The sequence below is a fragment of the Macadamia integrifolia genome, chromosome 9, assembly GCF_013358625.1.
Source record: "Macadamia integrifolia cultivar HAES 741 chromosome 9, SCU_Mint_v3, whole genome shotgun sequence".
Classification (NCBI taxonomy): domain Eukaryota; kingdom Viridiplantae; phylum Streptophyta; class Magnoliopsida; order Proteales; family Proteaceae; genus Macadamia; species Macadamia integrifolia.
This window is the reverse complement of record NC_056565.1, coordinates 17,334,362-17,355,891: the sequence shown is the minus strand read 5'-3', so window position 1 is coordinate 17,355,891 and position 21,530 is coordinate 17,334,362. Positions and strand designations below refer to the sequence as shown.

At 38.7% G+C, this 21,530-nt stretch overlaps 2 protein-coding genes and 1 non-coding gene across 4 annotated transcripts; 2 read left to right on the top strand and 1 right to left on the bottom strand.

Annotated features, from left to right (window-relative positions):
- Positions 1 to 242: 242 nt before the first annotated feature.
- Positions 243 to 20,186, bottom strand: LOC122089572 ((+)-neomenthol dehydrogenase-like). Its single transcript, XM_042659306.1, has 6 exons — positions 20,099 to 20,186; positions 16,881 to 17,104; positions 16,700 to 16,774; positions 1,526 to 1,702; positions 1,359 to 1,460; positions 243 to 494 (listed from the first exon to the last, which is right to left on the bottom strand). The coding sequence occupies exons 1-6, from the start codon at positions 20,184 to 20,186 to the stop codon at positions 243 to 245; spliced, it is 918 nt and encodes a 305-aa protein (XP_042515240.1).
- Positions 6,697 to 8,729, top strand: LOC122088727 (salutaridine reductase-like). Of its 2 annotated transcripts, none has more exons than XM_042658050.1 (5): positions 6,697 to 6,849; positions 6,940 to 7,180; positions 7,264 to 7,338; positions 7,541 to 7,720; positions 8,188 to 8,729. In XM_042658050.1, exons 1-5 carry the CDS (start codon positions 6,815 to 6,817, stop codon positions 8,539 to 8,541), a joined length of 885 nt encoding a protein of 294 aa, XP_042513984.1. In that variant the 5' UTR covers positions 6,697 to 6,814; the 3' UTR covers positions 8,542 to 8,729. The 2 variants fall into 2 exon arrangements, with proteins under 2 accessions (XP_042513984.1, XP_042513982.1); XM_042658048.1 differs by having other exon boundaries at positions 8,173 to 8,729.
- Positions 10,537 to 10,634, top strand: LOC122090211. Its single transcript, XR_006143453.1, has one exon. It is a non-coding gene; the product is annotated as a U6 spliceosomal RNA (small nuclear RNA).
- Positions 20,187 to 21,530: the final 1,344 nt, after the last annotated feature.

The following is a 21,530-nucleotide window of genomic DNA, read 5'->3' as shown; positions in this document are numbered from 1 at the left end:
TGCTGACTATTATTATTATTATTATTATTATTATTAATTATTTTTTTAAATAATCTATTTCCAATAGAAAATGAAATTCAAAATTGTATTGTTCAATTACCAATTGCAGCTTACTTTATTTTCATATTAGGAGAAAGACGCTCAATACATAGAAGGAACAAAGAGGTGTACGGAGACAAGAAGGTAACTCCTGCTCTTTTCTCTCTTAGGAAGATGAACTATAGCCATCTATGATTAAAAGGTTACGCTTCCTTCTGAAAAATGGAAATTCCAGAAGGGCCATCATCGGGCAACAAAGCCAACTTCACAGGACAAGCTGCACCTTCGTCAACAGTAAAGATCCCAGTGTTGTAGTTAAGGTCAGTTTTGACATAACCAGGTTTGACACAATTTATGCGAAATTTGGGAAACTTCATTGCCAGAATCCTTGTGTAGGCATTCATGGTTGCTTTGGACATTGTGTAGGCAGGCAAGCCTTTGCTTTCCTTGAAATCCTTTAGGCTTTGTTTGGTTGCAAGGAGAATGTAAATTTTTTATGTAAAGTGAAATATTTTTCCTATAAAAAATAAATTTAGATGTTTGATTGCAAGGGGAAATATATTTTACATGTGAAAAAAATCTCACTTAACCATTAAAATTTTCCTTTTTATTTCCCCACCAAAATAGGAAGAAAAAAAAACCCCTACTCTCACGATCTCTCTCCCACTCTTGCGACTCTCACCCCGCTCATGACTCTCAACGATCTCTCTCTCTCACGCGACTCAATTGGGTTTGTTTTGACAAAAAGACTTTGGGTTTGAGCCAGATGGAACATTACTGACCTGTTGGGTTTGTTTTGACCAAAAGATTTTTGGAATGGGCCTTTCAATTGTTATCACTTGTGATCTATTACTGTTTTTTTTGTGATCATCTTTTATATTATTTTAAATATTTATTTATGCTGCGTTCATTTGATATATAGAATGAAATGATTTATTTTGGTTAATGATAGAACATAGTATCTAATGACATTTGGTTTGATTTGGTACAAACCTTGAATGACCTGATTCACATAACCAATATAAAATTTAAGGAGTTGGGTGGGATCTGGATTGAAAAGTACTCTCCTCCCTCCCCCCAACCCACCCTACCCCACCCCACCCCACCCCAATCTCTTTTGAGGAGTTTGGTTGGATTATTAGTTTTTTAAAATTTTACATATATTTTATATCAATTTTACATCCAACCAAACAACTATGATAAATTGATTTCACTTCACTTCTATTGCAACCAAACGACTCAAAGAGAATAAAAAATTGATTCACTTCCCTTCCATTCACTTCACTTCCCTTCACTTTCGTTCCCATTTCCCTTGCAACCAAACGCAGCCTTAGAAACTTGTTCAACACATCTTCCACTCTTTCTTCCGTGAGGCCACCCACATTGCTTAGCACTTCTCTGGCCCATATGTCTGTGACATGCTGCAACAAACATTCTTTAAGGAACCTAGTCAAATTCTCAACAAAGTTGAGTTGGTAGTCTATACCTGTAGCTCCCCTAGAGATGATGAAACATTAACAATTCTTGGTGAATCAGATAGCTGAAGGAGGGGAAGAAGTGCTTCAATCACTCTTTTGGTGCCATAGTAGTTTGTTTGTACACATTCTTCCGCTGTTTCATGGGTCTGTCTTGCTGCTTCACTATATTTTACTATCCGAACTTCCTGCTGCCTGAGTTAATTAAAACAGTTCAGTCCTCTGATAGCTAAGACATTATCATGACACAGATGGAGAATCTCATTAGTCTCTCTCTTTCTGGATCACCATTGAACTCCAAAATGCCAAGATCATTCTGGGAATTGAACAATTCATCACAAATCATGAGTTTGATCATAAAGTGCAATGTTCATACTTTCATTTGATAGGGGTGCAATGTTATTGTCAGATTCTTCAGGGGAGGTCACTGTAATTTCCGCCAAGAAGTTTGATTAGAAAACTGAAGTAGACGTCACGTGTGATGTGAGCATGGAACAAGGAATCAGTAATAGATCGGTTGAAGCGGCCGTATTGGATCAGTATTGACAGGGGCATGAGACCGATTCTTGACTGATTGTGATATACTGAATCCATTACTAAATCCCTGGACTGGACTTGAGTGGAAAGAAAAAGTTTGATTAGAGATTTTAAAGAATGGAAGCAGACGCCAGGCATGACGTGATGCATTTTGAACTGCCTGTTAAAAACATCCGCACAAATTGAAAAAGTTTTGGTCTACACTCTACACAAGTTTTATATCAATAGAGCGACTCCTCAAATTGAGTTTGAAAAAGTTTTCCTCCATCTGAGGACAGCTGTCCTGTTATTCTAGGGTTCACACACTTATAGAGTTTTTTAGTATATTTTCAAAATATATATGCATCTGATGTCTTCTTTCGCCCATCCAACGCCCGCAATTGGTGGAGGGAAACTTGGTCCATTACATAATACTCGAAATATTGTTAAACCTACGTATGTGATGCCTACTTTTCAATATGTGGAGACATTCAAAATACAACCGTTTGATACTTTCACTCCCAATCCCCGCCTATGAGTTTAGTTAAATCTCGGACGATCAAGTAGAATGGGTAACTAAAGAAGGTGGCAGTGGAACGCACATTGCCAGAACCCTTGTTGTCTCTACCCCACTTGCATGACGCTCACCTTGCGACTAAATCCTTGGTGTAGACGAGGACGAACCAACTAGTTGTGTCTCCAAAGATCATCCTCATTTATTGTTAGGTTGGGGGGGGGGGGGGGGAGCGATTATTCTCTGCAGTGAGTGCAGCGTTGCGGTGAGCATCGGATGGCTAAGAGCATCCGGGCTAGGGGTGTCAACTGGTCAGGCCGGGCTAGTCTCGATCGGGCTTGACCACTTGGAAGTCTTGCACCGTGAATGCCCGTTTAAGTAAAAGGGCCTAGTTTTGGGGAGGCATGGTATGATTTATAATCAGGCCGGTCGGTGTCTGACTTTAATCGGGCTTCCTTAAATGGGTCTTAACCAGGCTATATGGACATATATAAGTTTAAACGAGCTTTAAATGTGCTTACCATAAAATTCTTTTTTTTTTTTAAATTGGTTGAATGCCTAGAAATATATGAGGCAAATCTTTAATAAGAAAGAGAAATGATATGAGATTATGGTTGTTCTTACAAAGAAAAAGAAGAGATTATGACCTTTACAATTTACAAAATAAAGCTTAATTAAATCAAATCCTATTACAAAACAAAGGGTAAGAAAGCTTAATTTGTTTTTTATTAGTAGTGGCAAAATAAGAATTTTATTTAGTATTAAAGGGGGTCGAGTTGGGTCGGGCTACAATGAGTCATCAGTTCAAGCCGGACATATAAATGTGTTGGTTCAATCGGGCGCCTGACGGTCTAACTACTTGCACTGTGAACGTCCGTTTAATAAAAACTCGACATGTTTATTAATTGGGCCGTAAGCATGTCGGACTCGATCGGGCCTATCGGTGCAGGCTTAAAATTGACACCCCTAATCCGGGCACATGCTTTGGTGTCCAAATCAGGTCCTCGTACGAGAACCTGATTTTGGATTCTCGTACACTTAAAAAGTGAACATGTGTAATCCATTTATTCTCTCTCATGCATAAATTTTTAACCGACTAATTTTTTTCCTATTTTCTCTCACTTCATATTTTCTCTCCCCACTATCTCTTCCACTCACGGAACCACACTCTCTCCTCAAGGTTTATTAAATTTATTTTATTTCTTTTCAATTTAATTATAATTTAATATTGTTTTCAATCCTACAAAATAGCTTGAGATATTGATCTCAAGCGTCTCAATAGATACTAATGGGATATCAATAAAAACTAAAAAATAATAAAATATTGATAATAAAGTTTTGTTCATTCATAGAAGATGGTTCAACCACCGTTCACCGTTCACCCACCATTCAAGGGTTCACAAGTCCCTACAATGTTTTAGTATAAATCCAAAATATTATATGTAAGCATGATAATGATTTAGAGATATGGTACATCGATAATATGTGGATTGGATTGAATCGGGTTAATATCGTATTAGATCAATATTGGTGTTGTATTGAATAGCATTGGATAATTGGAAGAGAGAGACTTTTGTATTATTATTGTTTGAATCAGTTAATTAAAATAAAAAAAAATTATAAAAAAATTATATAAAATAGTATTTAAGTTAAAAGAGAGATAAGATGGTATAACATTTAAATCGGAAGAGAGATAAAGGGAGGCAACGAAACTCTAGGTAATCCAAGTAATAGTTTTTAGTGGAATACACATGTCCACTTTTTAAGCGTACGAGAATCCAAGATCAGGAATCCAAGATCAGGTTCTCGTACGAGGACTTGATCAGGCCTCCGTGCTTTGAGGTCCTCTGACCATTCGATGTTCACCGCACTGTTGCACTCACTGCAGAGAATCTTCATGAGGGTGGAAGAGGGGATGACTTTTAGAATCTATTAGATTATAACAATAATTGCAATATATTTCTTATATGAAAAGTAAATGGAGAACAAAATCAACGACCCCACTTGTTTTGTAATTTATATAGACATAGGAAAATTTTCCAAAAATAAAAAATAAAAAACTCTAACTAATAAAACATTGGGACGACGAGAGACACATTTTTATGTTTTTATTGATTGAAAAGGATGATGTAGGACTGGGATTAGTGGGTCAGCAAGGACGACTCACCGAATCATCATCTCATTGTCTCACTCACGTCATGCCCCGCGTCTACTTCTATTTATTAAAATCTCTAATCAAACTTCTTTCACAAAATTTACAATGCTACCTCATGGAGAATGTCATAATTATAAGAATACTTTCTCTATTTCATCAAATTAGACTCAAACCCTTTATTGTCAAACATGATTAAGTCAAGAGGTAAAATGACTGTTATACCATTTTCACTAAAACTCATTTTAACCCAATTTTTCTTCACATCTACCTATTCTTACCTCACTGAAGAGACTCGAGGGGAGAGAGAGAGACGCAAACCAGCGGCACAGCACCACCGTCGGCGGCGTTCTTCATCACTGCTCATAAGCATAACAGTTATCCTCTTTGGTATGATGGTTAATTTACCTCATTCACACCGCGGCTATCCCTAACTTATCCCACTCTGCCCGTCGCCTCCTTCGTCACCACCCACGGTCTTGCCATCAGAGTCATCATCGTTGAGGTCAAAGACACCATTGTTGCCTTCAATGTCGATGTCGCTGTAAATTTCCCATTCTATATAAACTATAAGCTCAGGAGTCCGGACAGGATACCAGGGAAGGGATACATTGATTTTGTTTCTGTCAATTAGTTGGGACACACTTTCCTCTCTCTGTCTCTCATTTCTTTAGGGGGTGTTTGGTTTGATAAATCAAATGGTGTATGTATTGGATATGAATTTCAATCTTTTGATAGATATTCTTTTGAATTATGTTTCTTTCTGAAAGTCGTTTGGTTGCCTTAAGGCTAGTACATGTTTCTCACGGGTTGAGATATTAGCTTCCGTAAAGAACGTCTTTCTGCTTTCTCTTTTTATACTAGATGATAAAAATGTTGCTCAAATTGAGTTTAAGTATTGAGGTAAACTCAGATTTGGAATACATCATTTGTAATATAATTATTCATGAAAAATATGATACTCACTTATGAAGATCATCCTAGTGAAACCAACAACTCCAAAAATTAAGAATTATCATTCTGAAGAATGTCATCCCAAAGATTTTCTGTACAAAATAACTTTCTTCCCCCGCTTCTCTCATGTCTCTCTCTTCTAACTTCTTCCCCGATTGTTCTCTTTTCCTCCTTTGAATATTTCTTCTCCTTCTCTCTCTCAAGACTCAGTCGTGTTGTTGAAGCTCTCATCGAAAGCATCCACCCATTCGATCTGAGAATGTTTGCGCTTCAAATTTTCATCTCAACTGAACTTCCACGAGATCTCACTTCTTGCACAAATACTAGGCTTTTTCTGGGGATTTGCTAGGGTGTCATAATCTGATTCACCCTGATTTTGCTACAATTCGCTGATTTGGAGAGATTTTTTTTGTCGAGAGTAGCGTTAATTGGAACTTGTAAGAGTTTTCGGTGGTCAGATGAGATTGGTTGAGTTTGGTGTCTAAGTATTGTTGTGCAATCAGGTTTTATTCGTTCTTTTGTATGTGATGCAATAGGCTAGCTTCTCGGTGCTGCCCATGGTGTTGAAATCTGCCGCCACCTCGACCTTCTGGAGATCATCGCCGAGGCCGGTGCTAGGGCACAGGTCTCTCCTTCGGAGATCTCCCTTCATTTGCCCACCCAAAACCCAAATGCTCCAGTGATGTTGGACCGAATCCTAAGCTTCTTGGCCGGCTACTTCATCGTTACCTGCTCCCAGACCACCCTCGACGATGGCACCTCCAGACCACCCTCACGATTCAAGCACAAAGGGGTTTCTCCTAGTCGCCGTCTGTTGCCGCTGCTCTGAATGATCGCTGGTGGAATGTGGTCATGGAATGGGACCAAACCTATATCTATGGATTTGGGTGAAAGTAATAGGAACTATTATAAGGGTATTTTAGGTATTTTATATTTAATGAGAGTATTTTGGTATTTAAAATAAAATATTAATGCTGACATCAGCATAGAGGGTATATTTTTTAATCATGACTTACGGTAGGAGTCTGAGTCTAATTTAATGAAACAGAAGGGATGTTCGTATAGTAATGACATTCTTCAGGGGTGGTGTCGTAAATTAATTTATAAAATATGAAAGGATAATACTCGAGTTCATCCGGATAGAGCACTCACTCATCATCCAAAATGCCAGAAACCAACATAGATTCTGCAGCAAAGAAGTAATTTTAGCTCTTCTTTCTTAAATCTTGTGTAACCCATTAGGGTTTCAACCAAATGATCTAAAATAATTCTACTGCTCTGTTTTGCAGATTGGTAGTCGTTACAGGAGCCAATAAAGGGATTGGATTGGAGATATGTCACCAGTTAGCCACAATTGGCTTTATAGTGGTGTTGACAGCTAGAGATGAGAAGAGGGGTGTTGAAGCTGTGGAGAAGCTCAAAGGGTCTGGACTCTCTAATGTGGTTTTTCATCAACTTGATGTGATGGACCCTGCTAGTGTTGCTTCCCTGGCTGATTTCATCAAACAGTTTGGAAAGCTTGATATCTTGGTAACATTTGGAACTCAGTCGCAGAAATCCTGTAGCTTGATTAAATTTCTCGACTGATGTAGGTTGAAACTCATTAATTGCAGGTGAACAACGCAGGAATTAATGGAATTAAATTAGATGATGATGCTTACAGAGTCTTGATGGCAGTAGATGATCCTGTTAAGTCTCTGCTTTACCATAAGAACTTGGCTTTTATATATTACCTTCTGCACTTCAGATGTTTGAAGTTATTTCACAAAGTTTGATGCTAAGACATACTTCTAGTTTTCTATTAAATTAAATCGACTATTTATATGAGACTTCAATGGTGATCTTAGATGAAATAAAATGAAAAAGTCTGAACCGTTTTTATTGATGCAGCCCGAAGTTAGGTTTATCAAATACAGGGAACTAGCAAGAGAGACCCCTGAAATGGCTGAAGAATGTGTGCAAGCAAACTACTATGGTGCCAAAAGAGTGACTGAAGCACTTCTTCCCCTCCTTCAGCTATCTGATTCACCAAGAATTGTTAATGTTTCATCATCTGGAGGGAAGCTACAGGTATAGAGAAGCTATCCCTTTTGGTTTAGTAATGGAATTTCAATTTCTCTAATATGTTTTCGATTCAGTTCAAATAAACTTTGTATTGAGATATAAGAGTATTACTAGCATAACCTTTCCTAGAGGATATGGAATTTTCGTTCTTTCTAAATGTTAGTATCTGGGTTTGCAATATTGTCATGGTTCCAAGATCCACAAGGGAATCTTCCTGGGCTCAAAGAGAGAGCTTGACCCTTTGACTTTGGCATGATCCTTTCAGTGGATTCTCTGATTTTCATGTACCAATCTGGATTAAGTTCTAGCACAGATCAATCAAACTTACACTAGTAAGTAGTAACCACTTCACCTGTTAAAAATGCACCAACCCTCTGGAATTTCTACACACTCAATAAATCCTTTCCCTAACTATTTGGGTTTCACTATTTATGGTCTATTTTAATTGGTCTTAAAAGAATGCTCTGTTGCAGTATGTCACCGACACATGGGCCAAAGAAGTGCGAAGCGATGAGGATGGCCTCACAGAAGAAAGAGTGGACGAAGTGTTGAACAAGTTTCTAAAGGATTTCAAGGAAACCCATGGCTGGCCTGCATATACAATGTCCAAAGCAGCTATGAATGCCTACACAAGAATTCTGGCTAGGATGTTACCCAAATTTCGCATAAATTGTGTCTGCCCTGGTTATGTCAAAACTGACATTAACTACAACACTGGGGTCTGTACTGTTGAAGAAGGTGCAGCAGGTCCTGTGAAGTTGGCTTTGTTGCCTGATGATGGCCCTTCTGGCCTTTTCTTTTTTCAGAAGGAAGTATCGAACTTTTAATCATGCATGGCCATGGTTCATCTTCAAGAGAGAGAAAGAGTTGGAGTTTACCCTTTTTTTTTTTTCCCCCTGATGTGAGAGTACTTCTTGTTTCTGTACACCTCTTTGTTCCTTCTGACCATCTTACTTCTAATAAGTAAATAAACTAAGTTACAATTGTTAATAGAACAATATAATTTTGAGTTTCATTTGTTATTGAAATTACATTAGGTTTCTTAGGTAGATTAGTTTCAAAATTTGTGAATATCCATGTAGATTATATATAATCATCATTCAATCATCTTTATTTTCTAGACTATACTATAATTTCAATTATCTCCCCTTGATTTAGAAACTCAAGAATGCAACTTCGTTCCTTTAATGGCTGTCAAGAATTCTTTTGCTCATTCCTCCTTTCATAAAAGTGGGTTGGGTGATGGATTGTCTTGGTGGTGGATGTAATTTGACTCGATCAATCTATATTGGTACATCAAGTAGACGGTACCTTATTATAGTTTGTCGTAATGAGCCTATGACTGATCTATAGTGGTACTTCAAGTAGACAATCGACACTTTATTATAATCAGTCATAACTAGTCAATCTTTTTACTTGGATCCTTGCATTCGTTCTTGTTTGGAACCTCCGTGCAACCAACCCCATTAAGTTGGGATAATGTTTTGATTGTTGTTATTGTTGATTTAGAAATTCATAAAATGTAATTTGCCTTGACTTCAATTTGACTAAACAAAGGCTTTTTTTTCTTTAAAGAAAGGGCAAGAGATCTCTGTCTGTCGCGTGGCTCTTGCATTAGTGCGGGGATCAATGAGAATTCACACAGGATCATCAACATGAATATGATTTTTAATTTCTCATCAAGGGGTGGGGTAGTAATTTTTCATGTCCTTGTGCATGTTTGGACACAAGAGCCATGAAACCAGACAACTTTCCTTTTTCCTTAAAAATTAAGCTAAAGATGTATCATATTATTATCCCAGAAGAAAAAAAACAATATATGATGACAAAGCTAATGGCAATGTTAGGTAACCCTTTCCACCCCCCCCCCCCCCCCCCCCCCCCTTTTTTTTTTTCTTACTCTTTTCTTTTCGTTTATGAATACTAACACATTATTTATGAGTGCAATATAACAATATTAAACACTCCACAATAAATAGTCTCCCTTCTAGAATGGACCTTTCATGGTTATTCATGAAGTAAAATGCGTAACAGCTCCTAATTTTTTTCACATGGAAGAATTTGGCATTAAAATTTGGAAAAGTAGTGGCTTGAGGTCATATTTTTTTTGCGACCTACAAATGGATTAGTGTTTATTTTTTATTTTTTATAAGAAGAAAATAGATTTAAGTGGGATAATCATCAGACTTGGATTGGTCATTCACCCATTTTGGTGTCTAGTTGCTATGACCAGGGTTATCAATGTGTAGCAAATTGGAAGTTACACTTACTAGGTAAGGTAGTTTAATGCACTAATGCCACTGCACGTGTTCTCATTGGCTCCCATGTTGGTGCATGGTCAACTAGGCATCCATTGATCTCTTGCCCAAAAAATTTCAAACCAATTTAATTGCTCTATATTTGTAATAATTCTTTGAAAATTGTTCAGACTATTGAAAAAACAATTTAAAAAGCTCTCTACATGATTTTCACAGTCACCATGTAGCTAGACACCTTTAGTCAGTTATAAAGATCGAGTTTCACTAAGGCTACGGTGAATGAGAATGTGATCCATTTAGCCCATTCGATTAGGGGGAGGGGGAGGTCTCTGGAGCCTTAGGTTGTGTGGTGAAGGAAAACGTTTCCCTAACTATAATGATAATTATGGAGACATTCAACATAAAAACCCAAGCTTGCCTACTTTAAGGGGTAGAACTTTAGCGGATTTGGAGATCCTCTATTAAGACGCCCTTTACTAAGCCCAGCACCAGAGTCCAGCCCACATAGGACAGATCCCAATAGTAGATTTGGCATGTGAGACAAGGGATTACCAAACAGAAAGACAGTCTCACACCACCAATATAAAATCGGAACTATACAGAGAAGACTAGCATGGCCCTGCTGCGCAACACGTACAAATTGAAAAATGGTTCATTTTTTTTTTTTTTTTTCCTTTTTCAATTTCTTCACCTTCAATTTTCCCAATTCCCTGTGAACTTTAGGGTTGGAAAATTGGGATCGATTATTTGCTTCAGTTTTTTCATTCAAAACAGCAACAATTCCTTCTTCCTCTGTTCATGTTTTAAAAACTCTCTATTTCTATCTTTTCTAATCAAATCAATTGTTCTAGAAAATTGATTATATTAAGAAGAATATGGACTAAAGAAAGCAAAACTTGTCCAAGGAAAGAATGGAAGAGCTTTCTGTACCTAAATGCAGTTTACCAATACCATGACCCAAATTAAATGAGCTCTTAGGAATGCATAGAAACTTCTTGGCAATGTTGGGTTTGTACTCTACCTGCAGTTGCCCAACAGATAATGAAACATCAAAAATTCTTGCTAAATCAAATATCTGAAGTAGGGTGGTTCTTGACTCACTCCTTTGGCACCATAGTAGTTTTCTTGCATACTGCTCTGGCCAATGGTCTGCTGTGTTACTTCATTATATTTGGTTGATGCAGGTGCAGTAGCCTGTCTGGATAAATAGTAGCCAGTTTGGAAGCCTAGGCTGAAGAAATCCATGCCTAAATCAGATCATTGAGTTCAGAAAGGGTAGAAGGGTCATTAGGTTGTAATTTTTGGGTTAATATTGTATATCTTTCTTAATTTAAATTGGTATTTAGTGGCTGTTGATCAAGTTCTTATCAGGAGTTTAGTTTCAGTAACTAAATATTTGAGTTAGATTAGGAGTTCTTCTGAGTTTGATTATTTTATTCAGTTTCAGATTCTGATTGAGAGTCTATGAGTCAATTTATAAATTTTTAGAAGCTGCATATGTAATTAGGTTCCCCCCCCCCCCCCTTTATTCTTTTGAGCAGCTTGATTTGAGTAATAGAATCTTCTGCTGGCTGATTATGAGATTTCTTCTTCTTCTTCTAGTTCTGTTACAGTCTGTTATCATCTGCTACCAGTCCTCATCCTTTCTTATTCTATCAACTGTTTTCTTCTTAATCTCTCTTTCAGAGCATATTGATCTGGCAAACTTAACAGTGATTGCTGATTTTAATCTTAGAATCTGATCATCTTTATTTCATTGACATAATAATAACTCAGTTTGTCAGTGTTGATGATCAGTTTCTGCTGCATTTTCTTAGTAGTTGCTTGGATCTGGAAAATTAAGCAAGTTGGTTTCATATATTGTCAAATTTATACATCAATTGATAGATCTGTCAACCCTCCATAGTTGGACCAAAATTTCAGCTTTATCTGACCACTATTCCCAGAGCTATTTGATTTCTTGTATTTTCTGTCAATTCTTTCCACATTGATCCTATTTATTTTAATGCAACACAATGAAACATTTTCTATTATATCACCCCCTCTTTTCATGATTTCCCTATTTTGATTTGTACAACTGTTTCTAATAGATCTCAAAATTACTCTGGATGGGCTCGTGGAGTAATATTTAAAGGAAAATTTATCTCAGTTTGTGTAGATTATCTGATGATTAGAGACAACATTGATGTAGTGTCCAGAAGCATTCTTTACAGTCTGAAGAAATCCAATGATGAAGGGTTGGAATGTGACACAAGTTTAGAGTGATGCGGAGGAATTGAACAACTTGATTCAAGATAATAACATTTGTTCGTGGTCTTAGAGCGTAATTAATCCCCCTTTTTTGGATGTTTATAAATCACTCTCTCAAATCAATATTTTTATCAAGCTATCAAACGAATGTGTACTATTACTTAAGCACATTGTTGCATAGGAAAGTTAGAATTCTAGATACATGATCAATGATTAATGTTCTCAACTACATCAATTAATGAAATTTAGAATTCTAGATACATGCCCAATGATTAATGTTCTCAACTACATCAATTAATGAAATTTCCTTTTCTCAATTAAAAAAAAAATAATAATAATAATTTGCTTCTAGATGCAACTAAGGAATCCTGAGCCACATATCATTGGTTGCTCTCTCTGCATCAGTAATAGGAAAGGTTTTTAACATAACTTCTAAGTATGAAACATTGCAATATAGGGTCGGTGCTCATACTTTTAGCTGGTGAATACTATTACTATCATGGTTTCAAGGACTACGATTGGGTTAGTCAATCAATGCCGGCCGTAACCCATAGCAGGATGAAATCAAATTCCTCCTTGATCCTCCCTTCTGATGGGATGATAAGGTCTTTTTATTTTGTGTGGTTGGTAAGAAAGGTTCTTGAGACTTAAAGATCTAAAAATAAACTTTGTAAGATAATACATATCATCCTGATGTTGCCTCAATGTTGAAGCCGCATATTTGTGAACCAAGCGGCCATCAACCATACCAGAAAGACATGGCATCTGCAGAGTTAGTACATAAAATGTTCACACAAGTAATGTTGCAGTGAGCATCCAGCTGCTGGGAACATCCGAACATATACCCCAAGGGATTCCCAACTGCTGGATGCTCGCTGCAACTTTGCAGCGGCTTCAGAAGATGTGGAGGCTTCACACTAAGCACAAAAAATTTCAGAAAGCATTTTTTGAACTTTCTCCATATCAACACAAAGATGCAGAGAAAGTATAATATCTAAGCAACCTGAAGCCCCATCATGCTAGCAGCTGCTACAGGATTGTCCAAATTATGGTGGGCCTCAAACAGCTCTAAAACCAAAGAGTTTCAATATGATAGGAACCACTCACCTAGCATGCCTTGCTTACTCATTAATTTCAAGCAACGTCTTGCCTGTCTATTCATTTAAAGATGATTCCCTGATACCATAAAGAGAGAACAAAATGAATCCCCTAAGATTAACCACCATAAGAAAAATATCAGACAAGATTTTAGTAGGCCCAAAAATTAATGAGTGATTTCAATCAAAAAATCTCAGTTCTACTAATGACCCTGAATTAAGTCATGTCGACAATCAACTTGTTTAAGGGTAATTTACAGTGCCACCCCTTAGAGAATGTCACTATTAGAGAGACACCTCCTATATAATACCAAATTATACTTAGACCCCTTGCCGTTAGTCACTGTTAAGTGAAGAGTTAAAATGACAGTTATACCCTATTGATTAAAACACATATTTTTACCCAAATCCCTCATCATCTCTACCTCCAAAACAACCGCGTTTGATCTCGTTTGATCTTCGCTGGTAAACAGCTCGAGGATGGCCGTACCCTCGCCGACTACAACATCTAAAAGGAGTCCACTCTCCCCTTGGTGCTTCGGTTGAGAGGTGGCATGCAAATCTTCGTGAAGACCCTTACCAGCAAGACCATAACCATGGCGGTTGAGAGCTCGGACACCATTGATAATGTGAAAGCCAAGATCCAGGACGCGTGTGTGTGCTGCCACTATTTTGCCCTAAACTAGTAATATTTTGATTGTGACATAATCCCTGATTCAGAAGTTCAATTTGGATCATGAGAATCCAGACAACTAAAAGTTTTGTTGATTTGTTTCAATTCTCAGGTCTGGTGAGAATGAGATTTCCACTTGGGAAGTCTAGAGTCTGATTTCTGAATAGAAATTGTATAACACGTCTCTGTCTAAACTAGGGCAGGATCACTTGAAATGAGCCAAGTAAGCTTTACCCTTCACTAGAAGGATTAATGGGCTCTATTGTATACTCTGAAATTGAAGCTGATACGCTTAGTTACGGTTACAACAGGGCAGTACTTCCCCACTTCTGCAATTATTGGGGAGGCTACTGACATTGAGGTTGGCTCTTCAGATTGCCTGCAGCTATGGTGCACGGCCACTGGTTTTTTTTTCCCTCTCTTTTGACATCGCCGGATATCGGCAAACATTCAGGTTGTGGCGCATTTTCCCCCCTGCGAATAGTAACAGATATTTCTCTTCTTTAGCGAAAAAAAGGAGAACAGGGTTTAAGGTTGAGAGGAGGAGAAGAAGGACTTGTGGAAGAAGGGTTAGATGGGTATATTAGGTACTTCACCTATTGCAAAGGGCATTTTGGTATTTGAAGATATGTACAGTAGCTGACATCTGCTTATAAGGTATATTTCATAATAGCAACTAACGACAAGGTGTTTGAGTATAATTTGGTATTATACATGGGGTGTCTCTCTAATAATGGTGCTATAAATTACCCCCATTGTTTAAAAGACTGTAGTTTACAGTAATAATTATATTCAGTCCCATTAGTGCTCATGTTGAGCGGCAAAATCATGAAGTAGACAAAATAGAGTCTATCTACCTGATCAACATCAAATTTTAAAGTAGATTATCAGAAAATGAGCATAACCCTTCTCTCACCTTCCCAGCTTCCCTTCATAGCCCATTCTCTCTCTAGTAAAATCATATCCTATAAATGCCTCTAATGTTTCCTTTTCTTGTAAGCTATGTTTGGATGTCAAGAAAAAAAAAATTCAAAATTTTTTGAATTTGAAAAGAAAGACAGACACATTACAAAAAGATAAATCATTATGTAATCATAATTTGTATATTATTATGCCACGATATTAACTTCTCACTAAACATAGAGATTCTGAAATGGATTTGAACTTATTGACCATTAAGATAACTTTAGATAAATCAAAGAGCCTTAAACCCATTGACAAACACTGAAGCAAAGGCATCCATTTGCTTCATATTGAGAGCCAAATCAATCTCAACTCCACCATCTAAATTACAGCTCTCTTTCAAAAATATTGCTCCTGTTCTATCCTTTGATACAAATTCCACCTTCTTGGGCCTCCCCCATCCAAAATCCAACTCATAAAATCAGAACCGAGGTGATCCAGCTGCTGAAAATCCCTTCTGATCAGAATCCATCTCTAACAAACCTGAAACCCCATTTTCTAAACCTTTCAAAAGTCCTTTTATTTGTCCAGTGTGATGAATTGCCTCTCCTATCAACTGTGATGCCACCACCACTCTATCTTCTTTAAGCAAATTGCTTGTTTCTGTAGTCACCACAACAGGTCTAACACAATTCGCATAGTACGTTCCCGGGATAGGAGGATCCATCTCCATCCGATCCCTGCAATCAACACTAAACCCAAAGCTAGTTCGAGTGCGAATCATATTATTATTCTTAGGATTAAGCTCAGCTCCTGCTGCTGCTTCTTCTGCTTTAAGCAAGCAAACCCAGGAGAAAGCACAAGTCACCACATATGTTGATAGGTGGGTTGGTTCTGGTCTTCCATCTATGTTGCATCGATCCAAGACCCAATCCTTGAGTCTCCTAAGGTCAGTTGGATTCAGCACAATGTAGCTCGAAGCATGTCTGCTTGAAGTTCGATGTCCTTCACTCTTAAGCTTCTATCTGTGTCCATGAATCTCTCTAACTCGTTCAAGTATATCTTTTTCGAGGCCATTGGGGTCCTTGATCACAGTCCTGTCCATGAATGGGGTTGACAGAGTTGATACAGATTCAGTTGCATCTCCTAACTTGGAAGTCAGCCCATGTCTTCATGAAGTGGCTAATAGCTCTGCCGTCGATGACTGAATGGTTTTTTGTAATTCCAATAGAGATACCGAAATTTGGGAAAACAGTGATTTGTATTGCCACCACAGGAACAACTGGTCCAGAAGCTTGCAAGTATGGAACAAGTGGGTGTGATTCATTTACATCTCTTGCATGGTCGCCGGAGAGAGAGCTGAAGTCGGCGTCGGACTCAGCTATGGTTAATGATACTGAGTCACCATCGAGGTAACGGATTATGGGCTTATAGGAATCCTGAGGCCATGAAAATTTTCCAGCTAGGGGGTAGAAATGGACAAGAGTGCAAGAGAGTGAGAGTTTGATTTGTGGAATGAGAGTGAGTGATTAGGGTTAGTGTGTAAGGGTAGTCATAGAAGTAGAGGCATTGTGGGGGTGGCAGTGGTAACCAGACTTGATCAAAGAAGGTAAGAGGGATATCAGCCAACGCGGCTGCACAAATCATGAGTTTGATTTGGAAATTAAATCAAGCATATAAACGGTCGATTTAATTTAATAGAAAACTATAAGTATGTTTTAAGTGTAGAAGATCACACTTGGGGAAATTACTTCAGATGTTTTAAGTGCAGAAGATCAATATTGATTGTAAAGCAGAGACTTACAGGACCATCTATTGTCATCCAGACTCTTTTAGCTTCATCATCTATTTCAATTCCCATAATTCCTGCATTGTTCACCTACAATGTGTTTCAGCCTACATTAGTCTAGAAAGTAAATGAAGATGCAGGATTTCTACGAGTGAGTTTTATTGATCAAATATATTGATTATGTTCCAAATGTTACCAAGATATCAAGCTTTCCAAATTGGGTTTTGATGAAATCAGCCAAGGAAGCAATACTAGAGGGGTCCATCACATCAAGTTGATGGAAAACCACATGAGAGAGTCCAACCTCTTTAAGCTTCTCCACAGCTTCAACACCCCTCTTCTCATCTCTAGCTGTCAACACCACTATAAAGCCAATAGTGGCTAACTGGCGACATATCTCCAATCCAATCCCCTTATTGGCTCCTGTAACAACTACCAATCTGCAAAACAGAGCAGTAGAATTATTTTAGATCAATTGGTTGAAACCTTATATGTGTTACATAAGATATAGAAGAAAAACCGGAAAAAAAGAGAGAGCTTAAATTACTTCTTTGTTGCAGAATCTGTGTTGGTTTCTGGCATTTTGGATGATGATGAATAAGTGCTCCACTGAACTCTGTGTATTAAAACTTTCACAGATGTACCTCAGGTGAGTAGTTCATACTATTTATATTATGATGGAAAGGGAAGAAGTTTGATTACAGAATTGAAGTAGAAGCTATGCATGACATGAGCAAGGAACAAGGAATCCGTGTCAGATCGGTAGAAATGGCCGGATCGGATTGGCATCGAACCCTGCCCAAACTAATACGGAATCAGTGTATCGGCAAAGACCAAAGGTATAATAATAATAATAATAATAATAATAAATCGCCGACATGAGCGGAACCAGATCGGAACAGATTTATTGGATCCCTGGACGTGAGTTGAAAGAATGAAAGCGTACGCAAGGTATGACGTGAGTGAGATAATGGGTCAGAGGGTCGCCGCCTATGCATGAATTTTGAAACTTCACTGTTTTTTTTTTTTTTTAGATGATGATTAGATTAAAAAAAATGGGAAAGGAAATTACATCAAATAGGAAACAATAAAACAAGCAAGCATGGAACCACTAAGGCCACTTGCAATCTCCACCTTCGGCATGGTCATCAGCAAAGAAAGCACGTAAAGCACTTGTGGAAACGGAATCTATGCCTGCCCAAAGGATCATTCTCTAAATCATCTATAACATGACTAGGAAATGAAATCGAGTAGTCACTCCCGACTTAGCTGCCTTCTTCGCCAAAAAATTTGCCACTGTATTCGCCTCATGGAAGCAGTGGGTGATTTTTTATGGAATGGACTCTAGAAAAGGAAGGACAAACAACCCTTTTTGGCGAGCAAACCACAGGATATGTTGCTTTTGAGTCGCAGACACTTCTCTTGCCGAGTCAGACTTGACCCACAAACTCCTTGCGTTCATGTTCTTGGCTAACAAGATCCCTTCCATAACAGCATCAAATTCAGCTTCATAAATTTTCTTGACACCCAAAAAAATGCTAAAAGCATTGCATACCTGACCATCACTATCACAGGCAATACCCCCTGCTCCTACATGGCCTGGGTTTCTCAATGAACTACCATCAACATTAATTTTGATCCAGTGATTTGGAGGCTTACCCCAATGCACTTCAAGCGGCAGAAAGAACTTTGGATTATCAATCGGCAGCCCCAATTTTTTGCAGCATATTATATCAGGAATAGATTTCACTTCACCCTTAGAGTTCCCTAAAAAGAGAGAGAGATCCTGGAAAATGTATTCAAAGGTATAGACCCCATTCCTCATTTTTCCTTTATATCGTCTTCCATTTCTTTCCCTCCAGATCTGGGTAGCAATGATGGGAAGCCCTATTAGCCAAGGGTTCTTTAAATTGATAGATCTTGCCTTTCTCTTCCACCACTGAAATAAGCATTCAATCGACATGTGCTTAGTCCATATAATTCCAGAGCAATTTGTGAATTTCTCCCATATATCCATCGAGAACGGACAATGAAGGAAAATATGCTCCATGCTTTCCTTGTCCAGTTCACAGAGATTGCACCTAGAAGCAAGAAAAATTCTTTTTTTTTTATAACCTCATCCGTAGGAAGCCTTTCATGAGCTAGGCGCCATCCAAAGGTTGAAACTCTAGGAGGAAGGTCTTTGCGCCAAATCAAAGAGTTCCAATGCACGGACGGAGAGTCTCTTCTAATGTCCTCCCAAGCTATAGTGGTAGAGAAGGATCCTAGTGGGGATAGCTACCACATACATAAATCATCAGTCTGGACATTAGGAATCTTCAACTCCTTTATTGCCATGAAAATGTTTCTGAGAGAATTGGAGCTGACATCTGTGAGAGACCACTCACCATCCCTGATGAATTCACTAACCTTGGCATTGCAGGTAAGGGGAGGGAGATCACGAATTTGAATCTCCTCAAGAATAGACCTGGGACCCCACCATTTATCTTTCTAGAAATTCGCAAGATCACCATTCCCAATAATCCATCATTCGCTTGCCTCCACAATCTTCCACGCCTTGCTAATGCCCAGGGCAATAGACAATGGTTGACAACCTTTATTAAATGATCCATCTTTCTTCATAAATCTGGCTTTAACTGGCTGTTGATTTCTCATGCTTGATTCTCCACACCAATTTGCACAACATTGCCATGTTCATGTCTCTGAGTCTTATGATACCCAAATCCCCCTCCTCCTTTGGTTTGCAAACAGAATCCCACTTCACTGTGATTGCTTTCGAGGTATCCACTTCCCCTAATCAGATGAAAATTTTCATCCATCTCTCCATGGTCGTGAGAAGAGAGGAAGGCCACTAATATACCGTAAAGCTATGATTAGGAATGCTAGAGATAACAGACCTAACTAGCTCCACTCTACCCGCCATCGAGAGAAGCTTGCCTTTCCATCCTATAAAGTGCCCCTTTACTTTATCCATCACAGGCAACGACGCCTCCTTCTTAACTCTTCCCTTAAAGATCTCAACCCCGAGATATCAAGTAGGGAAGCTACATATGGGGATACCCAGCGTCTCAGAAATGGTTTGCTTTCAAGACGGAGCAATTTTCCCAAGGAAGAGTTTGCTCTTCTCAAAGTTGATATGTTGCCCAGAGAACTCCTGATACTTCATCAATTTTTTTTTTTTTTAAATTAACCATTTACTTGAAAGAAGCATTTGAGAAGATAAAGATATCATCAGCGAATAAAATATGGCCAGGGAAACAGTGCCTCTAGGGCCACGAATGGGCATTAGATCTTTTTTCTGAATCAAGCTTGCCAGACCTCTAGATAGGACCTATTCCGCTATGATAAAAAGTAAGAGGGATATGGGGTCCCCCTGTCTCAATCCTCGCTCCACGCCAAAAAAACCCTGCGGACCTCCATTGACTAGAACATATGTCTTGGTTGAAGCCAATAATTGGTGCAACCATGTAATCCGATTTTTAGAGAATCCAAATTTTTTCATCACTTGAAAAAGGAAGGGCCATGAAATAGTATTGTATGCCTTTTTTATGTCTATTTTAAGACCAAGGCCACCCCCCTCTCGTGGAGAAGAACATCAAGTTTTCCAATTCAGACTCTACTCTAATGTTGTCATGGATCAGCTTCCCCTTTTGAAAAGCCCCTTGGTCTTCCGAAATAAGTCTGGGAAGCAACTTTTCTAAACGCATGGCCATGACCTTCGAAATTATTTTACAGAAGAAGTTTCCCATACACAGAGGGCGGAACTTATCCAGGGACTCGACACCGTCCACTTTTGGAATCAGGACCAAGTAGTTATTAGTAACGCCCCTGGGCATACAGGTGGTCTTGAAGAAGGCTTTCACCGCATTGCACACATCCCTTTCCACAATCTCCAACATTTTCTGAAAAAGGCACGAGAGAAGCCATCCGGTCCAGGCGAGCTTTCAGGGTCAAGATCCCACACCGCCTTTATGATCTCTGCATTACCAAGGAGAGAGTCCAGGCGGTATATGTCATCCTGTTGGAGAACCATCGAGATGCTGTCCAATAGCTCTACATGATCTACTGTAGGAACAGTTCTGTGAAATCTCTCATAGAAATCCACAATATAGTCACCCAAATTATTTTGACCTTCCACAATTGACCCATCCTCGTTTTTGAGGGATTGGATAGTGTTTCTATTTCTTTGCATTTTAGCAGATAAATGGAAGAATTAGAGTTTCAATCCCCATGCTTCATCCACATGATTCTCGCCTTTTCAGCCCATAGTCTTTCATGATTATCTAGTTCCTCGACTAGGGCCGTTTTAGCATCAACCTCCATTGCGAACAGCTGACCAGACATCCCATTACAATCAATCTCCTCCTGCGCTTGGGTAAGATTTTTCTTTGCCTCGTCACGAGCTCTTTCAAAGTGGGGGAAGGCCGATCACGCCCAGCTTTTGAGAACCCCTTTCAGCCGCTTAAGCTTGGTCATAAGGCATAAGATAGGCTACCCTAGAACCCATTCAGCCCAGGACTCAGCAACAACATTGTCGAACTCCACATGGTCCGTCCAAAAATTATTGAACCGAAAGGGGCAATTGGAAGGGCGTTGGCTGATACTGGACACCACGAGCAGAGGGGTGTGGTCAGAGGCAAAACGAGGGAGAACTGTTGAGAGCAGTCCTGAAAAAAAGAAATCCAATCTTTGTTACAAAAACTTCTATCTAGAACATCGCAAACATTAACTCTGCACCGGTTGTTTGACTAGGTGAACTTCTTGCCCACCGAAGGCACCTGAGACAAGAAACAAGCGTCAAATATGGCGCCAAATTCCGCTGCCACCCCCATATTTAAATTCCCTG

Excerpts from the sequence above, each read along its gene's own strand:
- LOC122089572 (XM_042659306.1), bottom strand. The coding sequence starts at position 20,186 with ATGAAAAAATTTGGATTCTCTAAAAATCGGATTACATGGTTGCACCAA. Across the intron at positions 1,703-16,699 it reads GGATGACAATAGATGGTCCT|GAAGTTCGGATAGTAAAATA; the intron begins GTAAGTCTCTGC and ends CTCAGGCAGCAG. Across the intron at positions 1,461-1,525 it reads CATCTCTAGGGGAGCTACAG|CATGTCACAGACATATGGGC; the intron begins GTATAGACTACC and ends TGTTTGTTGCAG.
- LOC122088727 (XM_042658048.1), top strand. The coding sequence starts at position 6,815 with ATGCCAGAAACCAACATAGATTCTGCAGCAAAGAA. Across the intron at positions 7,181-7,263 it reads TTGGAAAGCTTGATATCTTG|GTGAACAACGCAGGAATTAA; the intron begins GTAACATTTGGA and ends CATTAATTGCAG. Across the intron at positions 7,721-8,172 it reads CATCTGGAGGGAAGCTACAG|AATGCTCTGTTGCAGTATGT; the intron begins GTATAGAGAAGC and ends TGGTCTTAAAAG.